Genomic DNA, 23973 nt, shown 5'->3' with positions numbered 1-23973 from the left:
ACAGTACCCAACCAAAGCATACTCACATCTAAGATAAACGTTCAAAAGTTCAGCGGAAGACTTAATTTACCTGTAAATACCCCCAATATACTTGATATCCAAATTGTAGTATATAGATAAATACATGTGGGCCCGCAGGCATGAAATTTACCCAAAAAGAATAATAATTCACGTATCAAGTACACAAAAAGGGGTCACCAAAAGAATCAAAAAGTAAAACCCTATACGGCGTCAATACTGCGGTCCCGCAGCACAGCTCTCGCACGTGCAATCCGTACCGTACTCATACTCCTCGGGGACCCACCAATCCTCATCGAGAAACTCAACTGTGGGGCCCAACCCTTGATCTTCAGGCTGGTGACCTGTAAAATCATCTAAAAGAGGTGCGCACGTGGATGAGCTCACTAGCTCAGTAAGTGAAAAGAAGGACCACACAACAATCACATCCATATGCACTATATGCTATGCAATTCATTTTAAATCTCATCCACTTAAACAACATTACTAAGTCTTTGGTTTGGTGCTACTACAACCGCAGTGCGCATATGCTCCGGGTACGAGTTGGGAACTCCATCCTGCGATACGCCCATAGAGCTGTGGAGAAGGCCCATCGTGAGTACTCAGAAAAGTAAAACATGTCGACTACCGGCTCTCAACATAAAAGTAAATGACAAAAAATAAAGGTGCTGACTCCAGCAATTTAAAAGTAGTACGATTGACCCTATTGAATATACCACTGAGGTTGCCGACTGTCCTAATGACCAGCCGGGCGTATGTCTAACCGCCACAGTGACCCGACACCCTCGACCACTGCTTCCCCCCAAGTGATAACCCAACACCTCAACCCCTGTTGGGAAGGGTCGTAGCACGGGAAGATGATAATCCTAAACCGCATGCTCCCATATGACATAGTATGATTGCATAGTGCCACCGCGTCCCATTCCACGGGCCACCAATGCACTCGTTTCCAAGCCGACTATAGCATCTAGTCTAATAATGCATCATGCACAGTGATCCTATCATTCATCATATAAGCACATCAATCATTTAGCAGTGAGAATGTAAAGCACAACACACATGACATAATCATATGAGGATGACTAAGCTACACATAATTTGCATGATGACATAGCTAGTCTAGATACGATTGAATGATGCCAAACAAGCCTTAAAATAAAGTCAAACGTCCTCTCCCCACTTACTTGTTGTGTACAAAGACTCACGCCCGGTATGGGTGAGATTCGGCGCGAGAAATGTAAATTTTTGTGAACCTATCATAAGTGAAGGGGGTTAGCATTTCACCACTTTAGGGTAAAAACTAACAAGATTTGATAGTTAAATCATGTTTAGAATCATAAAAGAAGGTTGCACGTCTATTTTGGGCCCATTCGGACACAAAAATCACATTGGGGGCCTCTTTGGTGGGTCAGACAACCCACCTGTCACGGCCCACCGGTCTTCTCAGGTGGGCGGGTCGGCCAGTCGATCCCGGCCCACCGGTGGGGACCGAGGGTCGGTCCTCTCAGGAGGGCAGGTCGGCCCACTGATCCTGGCTCACCAATGGGGACTGAGGGTGATCCTCTCAGGCGGGCAGGTCAGCCCACCGGTGGGGACCGAGGGCCTACCCTCTCAGGCGGGTGCCCTCAGGTGAGCTGTTCGGCCCACCGGTCCTGACCCACCTGAGAGGGCGAAAACTTGCCTTCTTCCTTGAATACTTTTTCAACTTTTGAGAAATCAAATGGGACTTTTCTAATCACATTTTCCATACATTCAAGGTCTTATAAGATGATTCTAATCTAGATCTAAGTTAGATTTAAGGATTGAGAAGCCATCTTACCTTCTTTTCTCAAGAACTCTATCAAAACCCCAAAAATCACTTCCTTGCTCAAGAAATCGCCAATGCTTCTCAAATCTGGCAAACACTTCTTCAAATCCTTCAAAATCAACACATAGACCCTCTATTAAACCTTAGATTCATCATCCCAAGTAGGATTTGCAAGATCTCAAGAAACTCTACCCAAATCAAGGGTTTTACTTAGGTTTGGTGAAAGTTTAAGAAGCATAGTCTTTACTCACCTCCAATCGTAACTCTCATGTTGGGGATCACTCTTCCGGCGTCTGAATGGGAAGATCAAACCTTGGCGCCACTTAAATCCTTTCCTTCCTCCTCTTCCTTCCCCTTTCTTCTTCTCTGTTCTCTTTTCTCCCTTCTTTTCTCTCTCCTTTTTACTCTTCTCACCAAACTCCTTAATGTAATAAATGAGAAAATGAAGAACACAATAATGTTATTTATACTTTTTAAAACAATTAATAACCACATGGGTGGGTCACTCATGTGGGCGGATGCGCCCGCCTGTGACCGCCCACTTAAGAGCCAAAAATTTTCCAACAAGTGGGATTTTGATGGAATTCGACTCTCGACGTGTATCTCACTCTCGACACAAGGTACATTCTACGTATGCACTTTAGGATACGGCTACCTACCAGTATTACCCGTACATGGCCTTATGATACGTGCATGTGCATGGCTTGGGTACACCCGTCTCCTCTGGCACTGACTCAGACTTGTCTGGCCAACCTGTGTTCAAAATCACCCTTGACATCATGGTCCATAAGGAACCCGCCTTAACCCTCTCTGGTTCGAGTCCTGCATGGTTAAACCGGGTCAACCGTGTAATTAGACCGGTTTTAAAAAGTAGGGTATCTCTCTCTCTCTCTCTCTCTCTCTCTCTCTCTCTCTCTCTCTCTCACTTATTTCCCAACCTCACACAAGTGGGAACGAACTCCCTCATCTAGAGAGTTATAGGTGTCAATTTAGTTGCGAGCATCAAGTAAATCCCCTTTACTCGACTTTGCTTCTCAATTATTTCTCCATTTGATACCCAAATTTGTGTCTTGCGATGCCCTGGCTGTAGAAACATAGATAAACCTCTTTTATTTTTATTTTTAGGAGAGGGTTCCCTAAAGGCAGCGTGAATTCTGCACCAACACAAGGGCCAACGGGAGTGCTTACGGAAGCATTAAATGTAATAGTATTTCCACCTTTCATGGGGGCGAGGAAGTCATTTTGACCTCTCATGTGTCTAGGCTACCTTTCAAGGTTCTTTTCCACCCCCTCCCCCCCCCCCCACCCTTTTTTTTTGGGAAAATTTTAATGTACCACCCCTAATTTTAAATGTAATTAGGTGTAACCCCCTCGTTTTGAAAAAAATCTTTTACTTCCCCCCACTTGCATAACGAAATCACAAATAAATCTATTTTGTTAGTTGAAAAATCAATTAGTGGTGACATAAGGGTCAATATTTACTAAATGGCCAAAATACCCTTAAAGAAGGGTAAACTTACAATTCTACCCTTCATTGTAGATACCCTCAAATCAAGATGAAATCAATTAGGGATTCTATATCTTTGTTGCTAATCCTTTCTTCTTTGACGAATGCATTGAATCTCAGTCAAAGAAGCTTCGATGAAGGCTATTACTATCTCTTCAACTAGCCAGTTTAATCGAATCTTTGGAATACCAGGTCTTGCATTTCTTTGGAGTACAAAGATTGAATGTGTGTGATTGTAGGCTGATTAGTGGTGATGTTGGTGATTGCGATGACTCGTGTTGCATCGGTGATGCTTAAGCTAGTGGCGGAATGATGCACATGCCGATATGTGGTTGGCGTTACTAGTGACAGGCAGCGACCAGTGTTGTGATGGAGGATCGCAACGTAATGGCAGCAGCTATAGGGCAACAATCATCACTAGTCAGATTCAGACCATTGTTGCATTTCTATATAATAACCACCACTGCTATTATATAGAGGGACATAATAGGGTGAAAAGTGTAAACCCTGAGGGGTTATGGCAGATGGCTTGGAGGGGACACAGTACTCCACCTCAAGAAGCAAGTTCCCGTGAACAAACTTTCGCCACTGCACCTAATTTCTTGGGGCCACCGCATGAGAGTTTTCGTCTCAGACTGACCCAGTCCTGTGTGAGCAATATCACAGTGACCCCAGGGAGTAGTTGGGTCAAAGGTCTAGACACCCTGGGTATTAAAAAAAAAAGGGGGGGTGAAAAGTGTCTTTTCTAATTTTAAGTTAATGGTTAGGGTTGTAACAGGGTCAAGTTGGGCCGGGATTTTAAAACCCCAAGCCAACTAGGTTCCCTTAATTTGCTGGGCCTAGGCCCAACCCAAATCTGACTTTAGGCTAAAAGAATCTACCCTTACCTGCCTTCAGGGTAGGACCGGGCTGGGTTGACCTTGATTAGCCCTCACATGGGCTTGGGTTTGGTTCAACAAATTCAACGATGTGATCCTAGGCTGCTTAACATCCATTGATGATGTTTTGCGATTGACATGATGCTGCAACTCCAACTAATTCCTTCATCCTTTTATTTTATTTTTCTTTAATATTTGTTCGTGGTCTATCGTGGGAGCTTTTATAGCTCATTCTAGAATCCTAACGCTTTCCTTTCCCCATTTTAGCTTTTGATTTGTTATTTGTGTTGGTTTCACCAAAACTCACACTCACTTGTAATTTGGCTCCGAATATCGCTTTCTAAGTCATCTTCTCTTGGCTTGGTAGCACCTGGTTCGCTTCTTACCATTTGAGGTGGTAGCCACAGCTCTAAAATCCTAGGGTTAATCCCAGGTCCAACCCAACTCTGAACCGTGGTTAGTGTTTTTTAACCCTAACTCACCCTCCAGGTTAAAAATCTTAGCCCAAGCTATGCGAATTTGCTCAGAACAGGTTAGGGTGGGTTTAGGCTATTAGGTCACAATTACACCCGTACTGATGGCATTATGCATCGGGGGTGGAACATTAAAATTTTTCTTATATATACATATATATAAAATCCTATATATATATAGGATTTTTGCTATAATCAAATCCCCATTTGATGTCATGTCTATGGCAGCAAAGACCTATATAAAAGGTGTTTTAATTTAAATTACACCATTTGGGGGCAGATTATACATAATGCCTGCCATTGAAAATCTTAAAATATTGGGAGCGAGCAAAAATCCAATCTCCCGCTTTTTCTCTTTGGCGCTTTTTTTTACATCGACCCTCTCTCAATCTCTCTCCGATTCTCTTAATCCCTCTCAATTTCTCTCCTATAATTGAGCGATTCCAGCCAACCGTTACTGCCAAGACATCGTGGCTCCTTCCATCTCTCCAAAGACTCCTACTCTCGTCACACCTCTCTCTCTCGCTCGCTCAACTGTGAGATTATATACATTCAGTTCTCTTGGTTTTCCCTTGTTCTCTCTCTCTCTCTCTCTCTCTCTCTCTCTTTCATCTATGCAAAGAAATCGTGGCTCCTACCATCTCTCCAACAAGTCCTACTCTCGTCACACCTCTCTCGCTCGACTGAGATTATAAAGATTTTCAGTTCGCTCGATTTCTCCCCTGTTCTCTCTCCCTCTCTTGATTGAGAATTGAACCAGGTAACGTGTCTCTCTCTCTCCCTCTCTGTCTTTTCATCTTCCACTTCGTCCTTTAGTCCATGAACACCCTATTGATTTGGGTTTTCTTCCCAAAGCCGTAGAACCTTAAGATTAATCCCAACAGTTTTATTTCTTTTTTGCTTTCTTTTTTAGTTGAATATTTGTCTCTAACTATTGTTTGCTCATCTTGCGGGGTATTTCCAGAGATCGTACGTCTCAACACAACAACACACGGCCAATTAGGTATGATTCTTAATTCTGATTTTGAGATTTTTTTTTTTTTTTGGTCGATGAATCTACCAATAAATCTAGTAGTTTCATGTTTAAGATATAACACAATGTGTTGATATGGCTGGAACTTACATTAATCAAAAAGCCCCATTAATCCCATTTTAGCTCTATTGGCACTGACAGAGGTCCAACCTTTAAGGGTCCAGCTCCAAGGCACCTGGTCTGAACCATTTGTTCTTATTACATAAACTAGGAGAAATATGGATTTTGCAATTCATTACCTGCACTTGCTATTGGAGAAATTTTATATACCCAATTGCTTCCCACAAGACAGATGCAGTATCAGTCTGGAAGAAAATTTGAAAAATTTCAAACATGCCATATATTGAAGATTCAAAAGGTTATGGTTTTTCATGTTTACCCTCCCAAAAGGTGTGTTCTAGGGCAGTGATCCTATCTCCCAACTTGACTTTAGGAGGCTGCTTCTGTACATTTTTCAAGAAACAAATACATTGCATATAAGAATGGTAAATTTATACATTTTCATTGAGTAATTGGAACATCAAGAGTGTGTTTTTATTAATTCTTTTGTGTCATACAAAAAGATATATAGTGCATCATATGAAGTATATTCATGTACTTAATATTCATCATTAAGTTGTACTCATAAGATCTTAATAAATTCTCCTAATTAATTATAACTTCACAGATGAGCTTGTGGATTTCTCATGCTTGGACTTTTAAAGAGAGTCTCTCATAATTTGTCTTCAGCTATTTTCTTCTTCCCATCATTTTTAATTTCTGTTCCCCTCCCATTTTCCTTTGCTTGCATCAATGAACTTTGTAAGTTTCTAAGAAACAAAATATTAACCAAAAATCAAATCTATTTTACATCCAACCAAACTATGGTAAATTGATTTCACTTCCCTTCTGTTGCAACCAAACAACTCGGAAGGGAAAAAAAATTTCCTTCACTTCCCTTCCCTTCCCATTTCCCTTGCAACCAAACACCGCCTGTGTATGTGGCAAATAATATTGAAATGCATTCTAGACACATAAAATAAAAGCCTTTACAATGACCTTTCCAACTCAAAACATTTGGACTATTAGCCTAGGTATCCCAATAACACAGTTGTCCCTGATGCCTATGTTTTCCTGTTAAACTTAGATTTTGCAAATTTGGTATGAATCTTTGCTTTTGATTTGATGGGTATGAATCTTTGCGTTTGATATCATATCTATAATATCAGATATGAAAACTCAAAAAGTATATGATATGCTTTCAGACCCAAATTGATATTTCAAATTTAGTTATAGACAGGGAATCATATTTGAAGTAATTCTTATTCATCAGAACCCCCCACCCCTTAGGAAAAGAAGGAAGTAATAGAGTAGAGGAGCAATTTGGTATTTGAGAAGTAATTAAAGACAGCTTTTACTTTAAATCCGTAGTTTGTTAGAAAATCTTCTGGATACTGATTTATTTTAACTTCTATTTTATGGCCAGTCTCTGTTTAAATGTAGCTCCTTGTTTAGACAATAGCTCCTCGGAGTTACTATTTTCGTTTCTCTCCTAGAAAATAAAAAAGTTACTAACTTTTGATTTTCTTTAGCTTGTCTTACCTACACATGTAGAGTTAATATGCATTCATGCTTCAAAATTTATAAATACAAGTATGTGGAAACATGGCCCAGAATTTTGGCATTAAACATTGTGTGTTTAGAATTTTAGTTTAACTCTTATTTAATTTCTGTAGCTAGTTTAATGTTTTTACTATCTAATATTTTCTGGTAGTAGTATTGGCATGCTATTAAAATTTATACTGTTTCTCATGGCCTTGGTTCTGCATTAGTAGCAACAAATTTATAATATAATCTCTATCCAACTCCTAGAATATTTTTTTTTTCCTTGTATTGACATGAAGATTATTTCCTGGATTACTTTATTATTGCCTTTCCTTCTTTAAAGATGAAATGAACCAAAACCATATTCTTAGCATTTACTAATTGCGGGTATTGCTTCTACTTAGTTCATTTTTACCTATAAAATATTTGCTTCTAGGAGAATAAAATAATGAATTTGGTCATTACCTGATAGTCATTGCTCCATTGTTCTTTATGTCTGTCATTTTTTTTTCTAATCAAGCAATGAACCTCTTCTGTCACCTAGATAATTGATAGAGAAAAAAATCTTTCACTATGTCCTTCCTTATCATTTCAACCAAAAAAAAAAAGTTAAAGTTGTATGTGATCAAGTAATATAAAAATAAACTTAGCTTGTAAAAAACTCTTATATAACACTTAAATGGTTAGAAGCAGCCAGAAAATATTTTTAACAAGAGAGAACCTGTCAAAAGGAACTTACATGTAAAAAAATTCTTATATAACACTTTCATTAGCAACAGTCAGAAAATGTTTTTAACAAGAGAGAACTTGTCAAAAGGGAAATCCTTATTTCACATTGGTAAACAAGGTCATTTGATGAAATTAAAAAATATCTAGTATTTAATCTTTAGTTTTAATTTTTTAAATGTAATGTACAATCAATGTTGCTATTAATGTTCTGATGTTTTAACTTTGTAGATATATACATTCCACTGGAATTTAGTTTGATAATATACTATCTTTTTAGTAGGCTAGTGAGGTGTTTAGTCTACCATCAAATGGATAAGAATTGGATTCATAAATCAAGGGATCGTGCATTCCATGTGGGAAATCTATACGAAGCTGGTGTAATTGATTTCCTAGATTTTGCTTTTTCTAAAGTACCAATAGGGGGAAATATTACATACCCATGTGTATATTGCATTAATCAACGGTCGGGAACACGGGATGAAGTATTTGAACACTTGATAGTTTATGGAATTATGTCAGGCTACACGTTGTGGAGATTCCATGGGGAAGTTGCATCTTCGAATACCACAACAATTGAAAGCCCTGTGGTTGATGAAGAAGATGATATTGTTAACATGTATGACATACTTCAAGATGCATTTCCTGGTCAAGAACCTGAAAGAGCTGGTGTTTGTGACACAAGTGGACACACATATGGAATAGGGAATGATTTAGAAAAATACCATAGATTGATGCAAGAAGAAAAGAAGGCATTGTATCCAGAATGCAAGGAATTCACAAAATTGTCATTCACTGTTGCACTATATCACATAAAATGCCTATGCAATTGGAGTAATAAATCTTTCACTATGTTGTTAACTTTATTGAAGAAAGCACTGTCACAAGATAATACAGTACCGAATTCTTTCTACGAAACAAAGAAGATGCTTAAGGACTTAGGGCTTAGTTACAACAAGATCGATGCATGCCCCAATGACTATATGTTATATTGGAATGATGCATCTAATGAAAAATCCTGTCGCAAATGTGGTGAATCAAGGTATAAATCCAATAACAAGACTCCATTGAAAACATTACGCCACTTCCCTTTGATACCAAGGATTCAAAGATTGTACAAATCTTTAATAACATCATTAGATATGAGATGGAATAAAGAGGGATGCACGAATGATGGAAAAATACGTCATCTTGCAGACGCAGAAGCATGGAAGGACTTTGACAGACGACATCCAACTTTCAGTGTGGATTCATGAAATATTAGGTTGGGACTAGCAAGTGATGGCTTTAATCCTTTTGATATGAAAAAATCATATAGCATATGACCTGTTGTTGTGGTGCCTTATAACTTGCCACCATGGAAGTGCATGAAACAAACATCATTTATGTTGACATTGCTAATTCCAGGTAAACATCAGCCTGGAAATGATATAGATGTGTATTTACAGCCATTGATACATAAATTAAAGTTACTGTGGGATGGTGTTGACACATATGATGCATTGAAGAAAGAGTCGTTCTATTTACGTGTCTGCCTTTTATGGACAATCAACGACTTTCCCACATATGCAAACCTTTCAGGCTGGAGCACCAAGGGTGCATTCTTGTGCCTTTGTTGCAATAAATACATAACGTCAACTTGGCTGAAGCACAGTCATAAGCATTGTTACCTAGGCCATCGTCGGTTCCTTAAGCAAAATCATAAATTTCGAAGGGATAAGAGAGGTTTCAATGGTTGTGTCGAGTTTGGGGTGGCACCACAACCCCTTTCGGGCATTGCTTTGCTAGCTCAAATGGAAGGTGTTGAGTTTCCTGCATTTGGCAAGGAATCCAATATGGATAATGGAATTAAACGGAAAAGAGCTACTTCAGGTCCAATCAAACTACCACTAGGTTGGAAGAAGAAAAGTATATTCTTTGAGTTGCCTTATTGGAAGGATAATCTACTCCGCCATAATTTGGATGTCATGCATATAGAAAAGAATGTGTGTGACAACATCATTGGTACATTGTTGGAATTAAAAGATAAATCAAACGATAAGTTGGAAGCCCGACTAGATCTACAAGACATGAACATTAGGCCATCTCTACACCCACAGAGTATAGAGGGGAGCACCAAAGTGATTTTACCTCCTGCAAGCCATACAATGTCTAAGGTTGAAAAAGAACAGTTTTGTAGACCTTTAGAGGGTTTGAAGGTTCTTGATGGCTATTCTGGAAATATATCACGTTGTGTGAAAGTCACTGAAAGGGATATGTCAAGAATGAAGAGCCATGATTGCTATGTTTTAATGCAACAACTCCTTCCTCTATTGATACGGGTACATCCAACAAAGAATGTAAAGTTGGTGTTGTTGGCATTATGCGGTTTCTTTCACTGTCTATGTGCTAAAGTTGGTACAAATGAAGATTTAAACCAATTTGAAACAAGTATTGCAGAAACCCTATGCAATCTAGAGAGAATATTTCCCCCTTCATTTTTTGATATTATGGTTCATTTATTGGTTCATTTACCACAAGAGGCATTTTTGGGTGGACCAGTTCATTATAGGTGGATGTACCCATTCGAAAGGTTATTCTATAATACTTATACTAAGTTCCTCTATGTTTGTTTTCTATTACATGTTTACTTTTGTAATATTTAACTTTGCCTACTAATAGGTACAACAAGACCCTTAAGGACTTCACGCGGAATTGTAGTCATGTGGAAGGATCTATTGCAGAAGGATACCTTGCAGACGAATCTATGACTTTTTGTTCAACACACTTGAAAGTCCTTGAGACGAGGTTTACTCGTCCCAAGAGGAATGTTGATAATGGAAATCTACTAATAGATAAAGAGGAGCAGCCTTGGGTTTTCTCATGCAAAGGTAGACCTTTAGGGCACACTGAAATGGTGTGGCTTCAATGGAAGGAGTTATAACAAGCACATCGATATGTGCTTAATCATATCGAAGACATTGACAAATATCGAGAGTACGTGTTGAAATTAATGTTACTTCTTTTCAAGTATTCATTTCTCTTAATAAACTTCCCTAAATGTAGGCTCCATAAGCAAGAGCTTAAAGAGAACCTAAGCCATAGGGTTCGCCAATAACAAAGAGATAAGTTGCATGCAGAGCAATTCGCAGAATGGTTCAGACATCATGTAAGCAAATTCAATTTTTTTTGGGAAAATTACATGATTGCCCATTTTTGGGTTTCACTCTATAAAATTACCCACAAAAAGTTTTGGTTAACAAAAATATCCAAAATTAGGTTTGAGTTTACAAAACTACCCACCCAAATTTTTAGTTAACAAAAATACCCAAAATCAGGTTTGGATTTACAAAACTACGCAAAATAGTGATTCTTCATCTTCCACATATAATCATGTATTTTTTTATGACTAAAACTTTGAGTGGATAGTTTTGTAAACCCAAACTCAATTTTAGGTACTTTTGTTAACTTAAACTTTAAGTGGGTAATTTTGTAAAGGGAAACCTAATTTTGGATATTTTTGTTAACTGAAACTTTTGATGGGTAATTTTGTTAAGAGAAACCCAGAAGTGGGTGATCATATAATTATCCCATTTTTTTTTCTTTAATTGATTTCATTATCAAAAGCACCTACCTTTGTTTGTCTCTAAAACAATTAATATTGAATTGAGTAGGTGGACAAGCTATGCCAAAGTGGAGAAGTAGTCTCTCAAATTATTAAAAGATTGGCCAAAGGTCCCAACCTGGAAGTAAAAAAATACAAGGGGTATATATTGAATGGCGTACGATTTCACACAAAGGATCGAGAAGCAAATCGAATAACCCAGAATAGCAAGCTCTTGGTAACGACATTGACAAATAGTGTTTCTAGTGGTAGAGATACCCGGCCTCGTGATGGAAATGTATATTACTATGGTGTGTTGAAGGAAGTGGTTGAGTTGGAATATTCAGCAGAACTGAAGACAGTGTTATTTCGTTGCGATTGGGTTGAAATAAGCAATAGAGGGTGTTTAAAGAAGACATTGGGTTTACACATGTGAACTTCAACCATTTGACGCATACTGGAAAACATTTAACTGATGACCCATTTGTCTTCCCTAGCCAAACAGAGCAAATATTTTATGTGTCAGACCCCCCTTAACCATGGATGGGTTATTGCTCTAAAAGCATCAATGCGAGATGTATTTGATACGATGGGTGATTTGCATAAAATCCCTACTCAAGATGAACAACAGATGTCCATGCAAACAAGTGAGCTGCAACAACTAAATATTGGTGATGCCGATCTTAGTCTGGCAAGAACAGACTTAGAGGGGGCAACAATTTATATAACTAACCAATCTTAGTTGGGTTTATCACTTTTTAGATTGTATATCTTTTATATCATAGTTGTTTCCAAGACAAAGCATTTACTCCATTCGATCTTAATTTATTTTTAAGTTCACAATTGGCGAACAAATATATTGACTGTTGTGATCTTGTTTCAATGTGATTGATTTTTTAGTGTTGTCACAGAAGTAGTTTTCAATTTAACATGTACAACAATTGGTAATATTTATGAAAATTGGAGTTTCACCTCCATTTGGTTCATTACTTACAAATTCCAAGTTCTTTTTTATTGGTATTGGTTGTTTGTGTTTTTATTATTATTCTTATTTTGTAATCATTAACAAGTACGCTTGTTTGAATGTTCTACGTTGCACATATATATTAAGATTATATGAAACAGACTAGTTCTTGATTCAATGTAATGATCACATTGTAATGTGTTGCTTGCTGTGCAAAATAGAATTTTTTATTTATTTATTTTAGGTTTACAATTCACAAACACATCTACATCATCTGACTTTATTTTGTTCCAATACAAGTTTAGCTGATGGAAGAAACAAGTGAGGCACCTAGCCTTGGTATGTCAGGGACATCTACAGGTATAACATTCAATTTTTTATTTTGAATAATTAATTAATAGGATGACTACATTAAATGGTCACCTTGTTGGCCACTAATATCATCACTTGTTCCATTGTAGGCCTCAAACGTAAAAGAGGGCATACAAGAGCTAATCGAATAAATAATAGGTCGAGTAATGATAGAAGAGAAGTGCAACTAGATGAAGATGATCAGGTGATCGACGCCTATGCTGCAGAATTTTCCTCATACATGGGCACACTTGCTAAGACCCCAACCCTATTGCCACTATCCTATAAGGATTGGAGAAAGGTTCTAATTCATCACAAAGAAGATGCATGGAACAAAATAAAGGTATATATATTGATATCCCAAACTAATCTTCAATATGTAAATGACTTCAGAAACTTTTTTCTTTATCTTGTCATTGATGTTGGCGTTAATCTTCTGCTAATTCACCCTGTTTAATAGGAAAATTTTATTATAGCTGAGAATGGCCAACGTATTGCTTTTATGAGGATGGGCCACATGTGGAAAGAGTTCAAGGGGTGTCTGGGGAGAGAAACAAAGAAAATGTATCCTGATTTGTATGATGCTACTCGACCTACTGATCCGATAGAGATTCCAACTGATCAATGGGAGTATCTCATAAGGATGTGGACATCTATGGAGTGACGGGTAATATGATTTTGTTTGAAATAATGAATTAAGAGGCTTCGTTTTACTTAATTCTATGAGATATATAATTTAATGATGAGTTTGATGCATGATAGACTAAATCTAACAAAAACAAAGAGAGCAGAAAAGCACAAACGATGTCACATACAGCTGGCCGGACGACCTTTGCACAGGTTAAACACAATCTAATAAGTTTCTTAAGCACAACTCATGAACTTTTAGTAGTATCATTATGCATTTGAAATTATTTGATCTCACTCTCATATCTATTTGTTCAGAGGAAGAAGAATTCTGATGGTGCGGAACCTTCTAGAATTCAAATACATAAGGTTACCCACACAAGGAAAGATGATAGGATAGTAGATGACGCATCAAGAGAAATCATAGTAAGTGTCTGTGGCAAAATTAATATATATATATATATATATATATATGTTATTTGATCTAACTCTCATATTTTAATTATCTTTTTTCTTCTTTTTTTTTAATGTCAAAGCGATGCATGTTTCTTTGATTACTATACAATGTTTGCTTGGTTTGACATCATCAATGAAGTTAAATTGCTAACAATAACGTAATGGTTTATAGGATACATTGGATAAGAAATTAGAAGAACTGCCCCCAGAAATTGAGAAATCAAAAATCTGCCCAAGACAACATATATGTGGTCGTTCGAGGCCCTGAGTTACATGGCCGAATGCGTGGAGCAGGCCTAGGAGTGAAGCCAAGTAGGGTTGGCCTTACACCAAAAAATATTGAGGAAAAGAAGAAACAGGACAGTGTGCAAGCTAGATTTGTAGAGTTGGAGGGACAGGTTAGCAATTTGACGGGAAAATTAGAAGAAATTGATGATTTGAAAGCCCAAGTAGCACTTCTAACCCAAGCGCTTTTAGGTCGACATAGCTCACAGAGTTCAGTTCATTTATGTAAGTCAGAGAAATATTTCATTTTGTTGGTTTATTTATTTAATTAAGTAGTACTACTAATGTTGCTCTTTTCTGTATTTGATAAGCTGACAATTGAGAATATTGCAGAGGCTAACCCATATTTAGGCAATTTATTTGGCAGGTAAACATTATTTACTTTGGTTTCCTAGTTAATATGGGTAAAAATGATTATCTTACAACATATGAAAACGGACCACCAGATTATTGACCGCTATAGAGTTTCACCAACATAGATCTTTAATAATAACTTGACTAATATTTTTTCATTTTTTTCAGGTACTTGCATGGATTTTGTCCTCTACTTATATCCTCTGATGATGATGCAAAGTACAACTTGGGGATTGAATAACTACCGTGATGTGTGAACATTTATTTTGAAAAACTTATTATGTCACTGTTAGCTTGTGAGCTATAGATTTTTTTTATTTTTTTTTATTTATTTTTTTATTTTTTTATTTTTTAAATTGAATATGTTCTATGGATATTGGATTTTTTTTATCTTCAAGATGACAATCTAGTTTGTTACATGCTCTTTTCCAACTTAACTTTTGTAGGAAATGGATAACCTTTTATTAGATTCTTGTGTATGGTCGTGTGAAAATCTTTTTTTTTTTTTTTTGGATGAATAAATCAATTAGTTTTTATTCATATACAGAATGAGAACAAGAAATGTAAGCATTTGCTTCAGAGATCAATAAACAATAATATATAATAAAAAAATAAAAAAAATAGCGGTGTTTACTAATAAACGACACTATATGTCTTTTGCTTCAAAATAAAAAACATTTCTTGTAGTGGCATTTGGCCATTTATTAACACACGCCACTATATGTTCATTTGTTTGAAAATAAAAAATTATATTTCGCGGCGTTTATTACTAAACGCCATTATATGCATCCGCGTTCATTAGTTAACAATGCTGGAATGCCTAGTTATAAAGGCGGATGTAACACGTTAGCGGTGTTAAAATAAACGCCGTTGTATATAATATTTTAGCGGCATTTATAAATAAACGTCACCAAAGTATTTTAGCGTCGTTTGTAAATAAACGCTGCCAAAGTATTTTAGCGGCATTTATAAATAAACGCCGTCAAAGTATTTTAGCGGCATTTATAAATAAATGACGCCGAAGATATTTTATGGTGGCATTTGCAAAATACGTCGTAGTTCTTTTGCGGCGGTGGATATAGCGGCGTTTGCCATAAATACAGCTATAGCCATATAGCAGCATTTGCACACTCTATAGCGGCATTTAAAAACACCGCCATTGACCACTTTTCTTGTAGTGGGTAACCCTGAAAATTCTCACCAATTCAAGGACACCATCATCTCTCTCTCTCTCTCTCTCTCTCTCTCTCTCTCGTACCACTTTTCTTGTAGTGGGTAACCCTGAAAATTCTCGCCAATTCAAGGACACCATCATCTCTCTCTCTCTCTCTCTCTCTCTCTTTCTCTTAGCATTTTTGCATAACTAGAAAGACATCTACAATAGTAAGTTAAGAACCACAAGTCGATTAATGATTTACAAAAGGTGACCAGATATTTGGTGTGCATTAAAGCAATTTCCAGTCTATGCATTACAATAAAAAGCTTATGGAGTATTCACAAACTTGGAATAGCATCTGCCCATGAATTGTAAAAATTGAATTGGAATCCACTAGGTTCAACATATCTAATTTCTGATAATACCAATTTTTAAATTTCATCTAAAAATCGACTATGAATGTACTTAGATCTCTAGGTTTAACCTTTTTCTCCCATTTTCCTTTTTCAATCGATAAAATAGTAGAACCGAGGGAATATATTTTTTTTCTCTAATTCTTAGTGGTTTGACCATGAATTGTCACATGTCAAGTATTAAAAACAGTTTCTCTCTTTTTTGTTGGTTTTTTCCCCCCTTTCAGGTAAAAAGTTCAATGATGGGTTTACATCATTTAGCAGGGCATGGTTTCAAGTATTGGTCTGGGATCAGTCATATTAGATCGATATCAGCTAAGATCAATCCCCGATTCTTGATCAATTCAGATCGTTTTAGGGGTAAAATAGTAAAAAAATTAATATTTTTTATAAAAAATAGGGGTAAAATTGACCAATACCCACCAATCTGATGTGGATCATTATCGGTATTGATATCGATATCAGTCGCTACTGTCCCCTAAATCCTTGAGCAGGGCATATACATTGACAATAAATTTTGTTTCATATAACTATGATTTGCACCAACATGTAAGGATGGCTACCAGCTAGCATGGTTTCTAGAATTAGAAACTCACAATATTGAAAATATCACCAATTAGTTGGGAGCCACCTTTAATGTTCAACCTCTTAAAACCTTTTTGAGGGAAATAATAATCCATCATTTAATTGCTCAACCTCTATCTTGATACATAAATGGTATATTGATCACCCATTCACCAAGGCTGATTGTTGATTAAGGTTAATCATAGAACAGGTTTATCCTCAAAGATTCTCCAAAACGAAAACCATCTCATTAATAGTTGAAGATTATTCTTCATCATTATATTTGGAATTTTACTATTCTTTTCTTATCATTTTTCTTTTGATTGCAAGGAAAATAAATGAAAAGGAAGTGAAATCTTATAAAATTTTAAATAAAAACATTTGTAATCATTATCTAAGATAATTTGTAATTAACTCCGAAACATTACAAATTTGATTATTAAAATTTATTATATTTTTTAACTAATTTCCTTTATTTTAAGAGAAAATTTTAAAATTTTATTTGAAATGTATAATTATCAAATGGGAGAGACATCGCTGCCAAACTACGTGGCCCCTGTACCAACTTGGGGGTCGATGAGAACATGTGTTGAGTCATTCAACAAGAATGGGATTTTTCATTTCAGGGGAGTGGGTGGTTGTTTCCCATTCCTATATTTGGGTATAGCCGTATAGATATGTGTTGTGCATCCTTCTTTTTCCCAATTAAATTTATTAAAATTAAAATAGATATAAAGTCTATGGTTCACAAAATAGTTATACAATCATAATTACAAAAAAAAAATTATATTATTTTTCAAACTCATTTCACTTCCTCTTCCTTGCTTTTAATTGCAAGTAAACAAGTTGTCCTAGTTAAAGAGTTTTAGAATTAAGTCTTACCTTCCTATTCTTCATGTAATAAACATAAGGAGCAAGATTCTGGTCTATAAACCACACAATTATGAGACATAAGTGGGAGAGAAAAATTGAACATATTGAAGATACTTTGTCATTAATAAAAATAAATAAATTTTTATTCCATTTATGTGGTCTGGAGCAACCGCATGATATCCATCTCTACTCCACTTATCAAAAAACTTCTTAGTATAAATCATAGACTTAACTCTTACCAAAAATTTCTTTAAAAAAAAAAAAAAAAAAATCATGCTACGTCCTATGGAGAAGATTTTTTTTTAATGAATATTTTGGGTTGATATTTATTCTTAAAATCAATGGAAATTAAATGATTTTTGAAGAAGTAAAAAGAATGTTAGGGACATGAACCATAATTACTCCATTTCAGAGGCATCTCTCTCTCTCTCTCTCTCTCTCTCTCTCTCTCTGTACAAAAGGTCTGTACGATTCTCTCTCATTCATTGATATGGAAAGGGTTTAAAGCTCTTCTTTTAAAACCCTGAGTAGGGTTTTCAACCTTTCTTTTCGGATTTAGACAGATTACAAATCTCCCAACAGAGAACCGATAATGAAAGCCAAATAAAAGCTTTCTTCTAATCATATTCTTCTTTCTTGAGGAAAACCATCTTCTGTTTTGGTCAAAGGAGATTAAAATTGCATATCGTTGTCTTCCCTTTTATGGGAAAATCACTTTCTTCCACAGCAAGTTTACTGGAATTCTCGAGGATTACATCAGATAAACTTCAAAATCCGAAGCAAGAAAAGCCCATATCGAAAAAACTTTATTCTCACCGGAAATAGCTAAATCGGGCGGCGAAGGCGAATCGAAGCAATCGAAGTTTGTAGATGGAGAACACTGAAGCACAGACTCGTGTGCCGCTGAAGGAAGTGATCTCTGATTGCGTGAAACGGTGGTTTGAAGATGCGCTCAAGGAAGCCAAGGCAGGGGATACTGGTATGCAGGTCTTGGTCGGTCAAATGTATTACAGTGGTTATGGAGTTGACAGAGATGTCCAGAGGGTAAGTTCTTTTCTTTCTTCGTCTCTCTTTTTCTCTTTTCTTTGAGATTTTGTTGGGTTTTGCAGTTTATTTATTATTAGTTTCCTTTCTGAAAGTTGATTTCTTGATGGGTTTCTAGGGAAGAGCTTGGATTTCAAGAGCCTCAAAAAGTCGATCTTCGGTTTGGAAGGTCAGCGATAAACACCCAGGTGAGCTCTCTTTCTTCGTACGTGCACAACTCTACCATCTCTGTGCTTTTCATCCAATTATGGTTCTGTTAAAATTATCTTATGTGGTTTTCTTAGGCTATAATGCAAGCGATTCAGATTCAGAGGATGATGTGAAGGGTGATACCACCAAATAAGATCGTTTTTCTGTTGTTTGAGAATGTATAACAAGAAAAGTGAGTAGAATGTTCTCTCTTTGTGGTTGTTAAACTGCTTTAAATTTTTGTACAGACTAATGAGCTAGAGAGGCCTGTTTGTGCTTTTTACCATTCTTTGCTCTTCAATTGATAAGTTGTGGACCTTGTGGTGCTGTGCCTAGGAATATATTCCTGGAAATTTAACTCCCCCCCCCCCCCCCCCATACACACACAAAAAATAAATAAATAAATAAATAAATAAATAAAACCTCATGAGCAAGCAAGATGCTATTACTTTTGAGTTTGTCATTCTTAGCTCTATTCAGATTGCCAAGTTCTTCTCTTCTGACAGCAACTGATTTTCTATTTGATTATGAGGTATTGTCTGTAAAGCTTTGCAAGAGACAGACTGAGAATGAGAACTATTAAGCAAAGAAGATAATAAGTAGTGAAGATGAATTTAAAGCGTATGATGGCTGTAATCAAAAGTACAAGGATGGTGAGAACAATGTACACTGTTGCTTAGTCACACTGTAGTAATGAGAATGAAGGAATTCTTGGAAGAATGGAAAGATTAAAAACAAATTTAAATTTTTTTTCAGAAAATTGTTAAAATCATATCTGCATAGATAATGACAATTTAGGAGAAATCGATAGCATCGAACAAACTTAAAACCATTGGTATTCCTTGTAATTAGCTTGTCTGAAGTCAAAGTAGCTTTGAGAAAAATGGGGATTGTTTCAAATTCTTTTTCTCCTTAAATATATCCCTTTCTTCGTTTCCTCATTTACTGGATACAGTTGCCGACCATGGACTCAAGAAAATGGTTTAATTCATTTCTTGCCCTGCGAAATTGAGTATTGGTTATCCTCCCTCCGTCCCTCTAAAGAAACGCTAGTTCAATTCCTGGTGCGATGTTCAGTGATTTTATTTCTTTCATCATCACAGTTTTCAACTAAGCATATCCTAACTATTTTGTTGGTTGCATGAATGATTTTCCACTCTTCCAGTCTATTCTACCTTATGTTTAAGAAGAATTAGTATTTCCGTATCTTTTCACTACCTCAATCTACTGCCATTTCTTATCCTCTTTGGGCTTTTGTTTTCAGTGAGCTATGTAACTCCTCACCTTGGCTGTCATTGGTCTTTGCTGCACATCAGTGACCCACCTTAGTCAGCTTTCCTTATTTTATCACCAATTGCTGATTATTTTTTTAGGCTAAAAGTGGGCCATGTTGCTTCTATTTTGGGTTGGCTCGATATACTTCAAGTACTTTAGGAAATTTTAGAAAATTTCTGTTTTATAACTAAATTAATGTGTGATGCTTATGTTGAAGAGAATTCCTTTCAACTGACCATTCAGAATCTAGGTTACTCTTTGCTAGGACAAAGGGTCTCTTCCAACCTAATTTTAACATATCTCCAGGAGGGATGATAAATCTGCCAATGATCTGGGTGCCACTGAAGGTTTTTTTTTTTTTTTTTTTTTGGGGGGGGGGTGGTGGTGTGTGGGTGGGTGGGGAGGAGAGAACCCACAATCAAATTAAACATAAAAAATGTTACATGCTGTCTGCTCTCTTCTTTTAGTTTTGGTGAATGGAAGACCGAGTGGGATGAATGGGGGTGTCAAACAGTCAGTTCAGTCTGGCTGAACTTGTCTTCAGGATGGGCTGGTCAAACCGAAGCCAAACCGATAAGGGAACACTTGGTTTCGGTTTTCTCTTATTGGGTTGAAATCAGGCTTGGTCTTGTTTGGTTTACCATGTATATATATAAAAATTTGTGGAAAAACATGTTTTTCCTGGTTTGTATTGGTGTTGGTCCAATTTTGTGGTTTCAGTTGGTTCATAAAACAAACCCCAAACTGAACTGGCCCAATAGGATTTGGTTTAGTTTGGGTTTGTTTGGTTGGTTTGACCGGTTTGGTTTGTTTTGTTTTGTTTTTGACGCCCCTAAGTATGAATGAAGAAATGATGGGGGAAAGAATGGGGAAAATCTAACATGCTTCAGCAGATCCTGACAGACTTCCTCATTCACTGCTTTGGAGAAAAGAGAAAACAGTGGTCTTCAAATGTCTCTTTATCTAATAATAATTTGCATGTGTTAAAATTTGGGACAATGTTTTCTGTCCAGGAGCATATCCCATGGTCCCAGACCTTGGGTCTATTTCTCCCCCCCCCCCCCCCCCCCCCACCCCAAAAAACCTGAAATGACCTCTCTGCCCCCATAATGATTCTTGCTCGGGGGCAGTGATTGGGTGTTTCCTGCCGGCATTGGGCGTTGGCTACACTCCTGGAGGGGAAGCACTCTCCCTTATAATTTATACTAATTATATGGAGATATTTTTAATGCAAGCGCCCACGGATATTTTAATGCAGCTGCATCTTGTGCAGCTGAAACAATAAATGATTCTTACTATTAAATAATTAACTATTTTAAAATAGTCAGGCTACTCTATATTTTTCTCGGTGAAGTATTATAACTTGATAATGTTAAAGTACTTACTTTTAATGGGTCCAACTGTATTCTTTTACTCCACTAGCTTTATATGTGGAATTGTAATCAGCAATTAGTAATTCCAAATTAATGTTGATAATAATCATTATTAGCATTTATTTATGTTTTTATCAACCAAACGAAGAAGCCTGTCTAAGCATGCTCTCATTTTCCAGTATACAATAGATTATGACCTTGACATTCTTCATGTTGCGATGATCCTCTTGGATTTTGCCAGCTGATGTCTTCATGAATGCTTTGATCCTTAGATGTTATCAATATCTTTATGGTCGATACTAAATTTGGTGTCCAGTAGAATATACATCTTGTTGGTTTGTTTCTTGTCTAGGCAAGTGGGTCCTCACCTAGGTCTGAAGGATGCCTACCTAGCATCTTAGGCCCTGTTTGTTTGATGGAGAAATGTGGAAAAGGTAAAAAGGGGTGGGAAACTTGCTAGACGAGGTCATTTAATGCAATAATTGTTGTCTGCTAATGTGGAAGTTAACTTTTCCCACCCATTCACTTCCAAAGTCTACCGAAATTTGTAGGACTTCATGGAAAAGTAGTTTTGTATCTCTCTCCCCTCCTCCTATTTCCTCTCTTTCCCATAGAATTCCTCGTCACTTCCATTTCCTTTCTTTCCCATAGATGTGGAGCCACTAAAAATTACATATTCCATTCACTTTCCTTTCTTTGGTGACCCAAGCCACAACATGTGGGACCCACCCTCACAAGTCCCCCCCCCTCCCCCTTTACCCATCAAACAAATGGGGCCTTAAGGAATGCAATAGTGGGTTTCTGATGACTTTCTGTGCCAATCTCTCTTCCCTTCGAAATTAGAATTTCAGAAGTATGTTTTGCTTGCTGGCTCTGTTGTGTCCAATTCTGATACTCCTTTCAACCAATTTCAGTTTCTTCGACTTGTGGGAAAAAAAAGGAAAAAACTTAATCTGATCCTTTTAAATACTTTATTAACTAAAGAATGTGCTGAGATTGCTTATTTGTAATCAATGCCTCCCTCACCTTTTGTAGTTCATGGAATTTTTGGAAATCCACTCTTCTGCTTCTAGACTAAAATACTCTTGGCTCTAAAACTGTTGGTTTTTTAAAATATCTGCCATGCTTAGACCAAAATCATACACATTGTTACTTGCTCGCAGACTAAAAGTCTTGTCTGGTAATTTACTCCTATTGTTGTGAAAGTTTTGTTAAAAGGCAAATCTAATGAAGCCATGGAAATGTGTTCCAAATACTTCTCATTTTCTGATTCTTCTTGACATGGGTTCATACAGGATACAGCTTTATTTTTTGTGCCTTTCTACCATGAAGGCATTAAATATTGTGCTTCTTCAGTGATTTTTTTCTTCTTGGACTGGCTTACCGTTGCCTTATTGAATCCCCCTTGATGGATTGGTTGAGTAAACTGCATTAAGTTGTACACACACACACATGCATAAGGTTGGGACATCTAGTGTGTTTTAAGCCTTGAGAAATTCCAGTTTCTTAAGTCAACTGGCCTTGTATTGTTTCTAAATGATTTCAGTAACAAAGGAGCATGTGAAACTTCAAATGATATTAATTCAAAATATGCAGCTTGAGAAAAGGAGCTCTCACATTGTCTATTGTGGCATGCCAATGTGGAAAATAAAGTCCTAATCAATATCCAGATAGACCAGATCAGGGATTCCCCGCATTTTTGCGACTGGTTTTCACAGACACTTAAACAATTATAGATTGTAGAATTAGGCATTCTGAGTTACTTGAATTGCTCATTGTTAATCTCTTAATTATGAACTAATATGATGGTGTTCTGTTCTCGCAGGGTCATGACTTTTAGCTTGCATCTACTGCTTCTACAAGGTGTCTGGACAAGATCTTTAGTTTGCTTTATCATTTTACAATTGTATTTTCCCCACCAGTTATTTCGTATTCAAAGTGTATGTGTATACTTTTTTAGGGCGTTTTGTGTGTGCTGATTTTTCGGGGTGGGGGGGGGGGTTGTCTTGAAGGAACTTGTAATGAAAATGTTGACTTAGAATTACCATCATAATTTTTAACCATTTCATTTTTTTGGTACTCTCTTATATTGAATATTGATGGACTAATGTGCACACCATTGTTTTGATAAAAGAGAAAAATTCTTAATAGATAAGAGTGAGTTTAGGTCTATAAGCCCTAGCCTTGCCCCTCGCAGTGGTTTAGAGCATCCATTTCAATTCTTCCCTCTTCCTACTCAAGAGATCTCCAGATTTCATTGCCTTGTATGGTGGACACCCTTCTAACAGGGTATGAATGACCTGGGAAAGGACGAAGTTATATAGATTAATTTGGGTGCATCCTTGACCTTCAGGCAAATAGAAATCCAAAGAGGCTCTGATCAATCCTCTGCCATCTTACCTTTTTTTTTCCTCCCCTCTTGTATTGGGGGCCAAAGGAG

At 36.8% G+C, this 23973-nt stretch overlaps 1 protein-coding gene and 1 long non-coding RNA gene across 5 annotated transcripts; both read left to right on the top strand.

Moving 5' to 3' along the window:
* Positions 1-4991: 4991 nt before the first annotated feature.
* LOC122090056 lies at positions 4992-15038 on the top strand. Of its 4 annotated transcripts, none has more exons than XR_006143401.1 (9): positions 4992-5443; positions 5648-5686; positions 12879-12933; positions 13035-13267; positions 13385-13591; positions 13687-13977; positions 14180-14517; positions 14604-14659; positions 14815-15038. It is a non-coding gene; the product is annotated as an uncharacterized LOC122090056 (long non-coding RNA). The 4 variants fall into 4 exon arrangements; XR_006143399.1 differs by having other exon boundaries at positions 13385-13764; positions 13870-13977; XR_006143397.1 differs by having other exon boundaries at positions 13385-13977.
* A 3072-nt stretch (positions 15039-18110) lies between these two features.
* On the top strand, positions 18111-23612 carry LOC122088471. The gene is made up of 4 exons (XM_042657750.1): positions 18111-18696; positions 18815-18884; positions 18981-19078; positions 23359-23612. Exons 1-3 carry the CDS (start codon positions 18523-18525, stop codon positions 19037-19039), a joined length of 303 nt encoding a protein of 100 aa, XP_042513684.1. The 5' UTR covers positions 18111-18522; the 3' UTR covers positions 19040-19078; positions 23359-23612.
* Positions 23613-23973: the final 361 nt, after the last annotated feature.

Source organism: Macadamia integrifolia, chromosome 9 (assembly GCF_013358625.1).
Source record: "Macadamia integrifolia cultivar HAES 741 chromosome 9, SCU_Mint_v3, whole genome shotgun sequence".
Classification (NCBI taxonomy): domain Eukaryota; kingdom Viridiplantae; phylum Streptophyta; class Magnoliopsida; order Proteales; family Proteaceae; genus Macadamia; species Macadamia integrifolia.
Note: the sequence above shows the minus strand (reverse complement) of the source record. Positions and strands in the feature narration are given on the sequence as shown.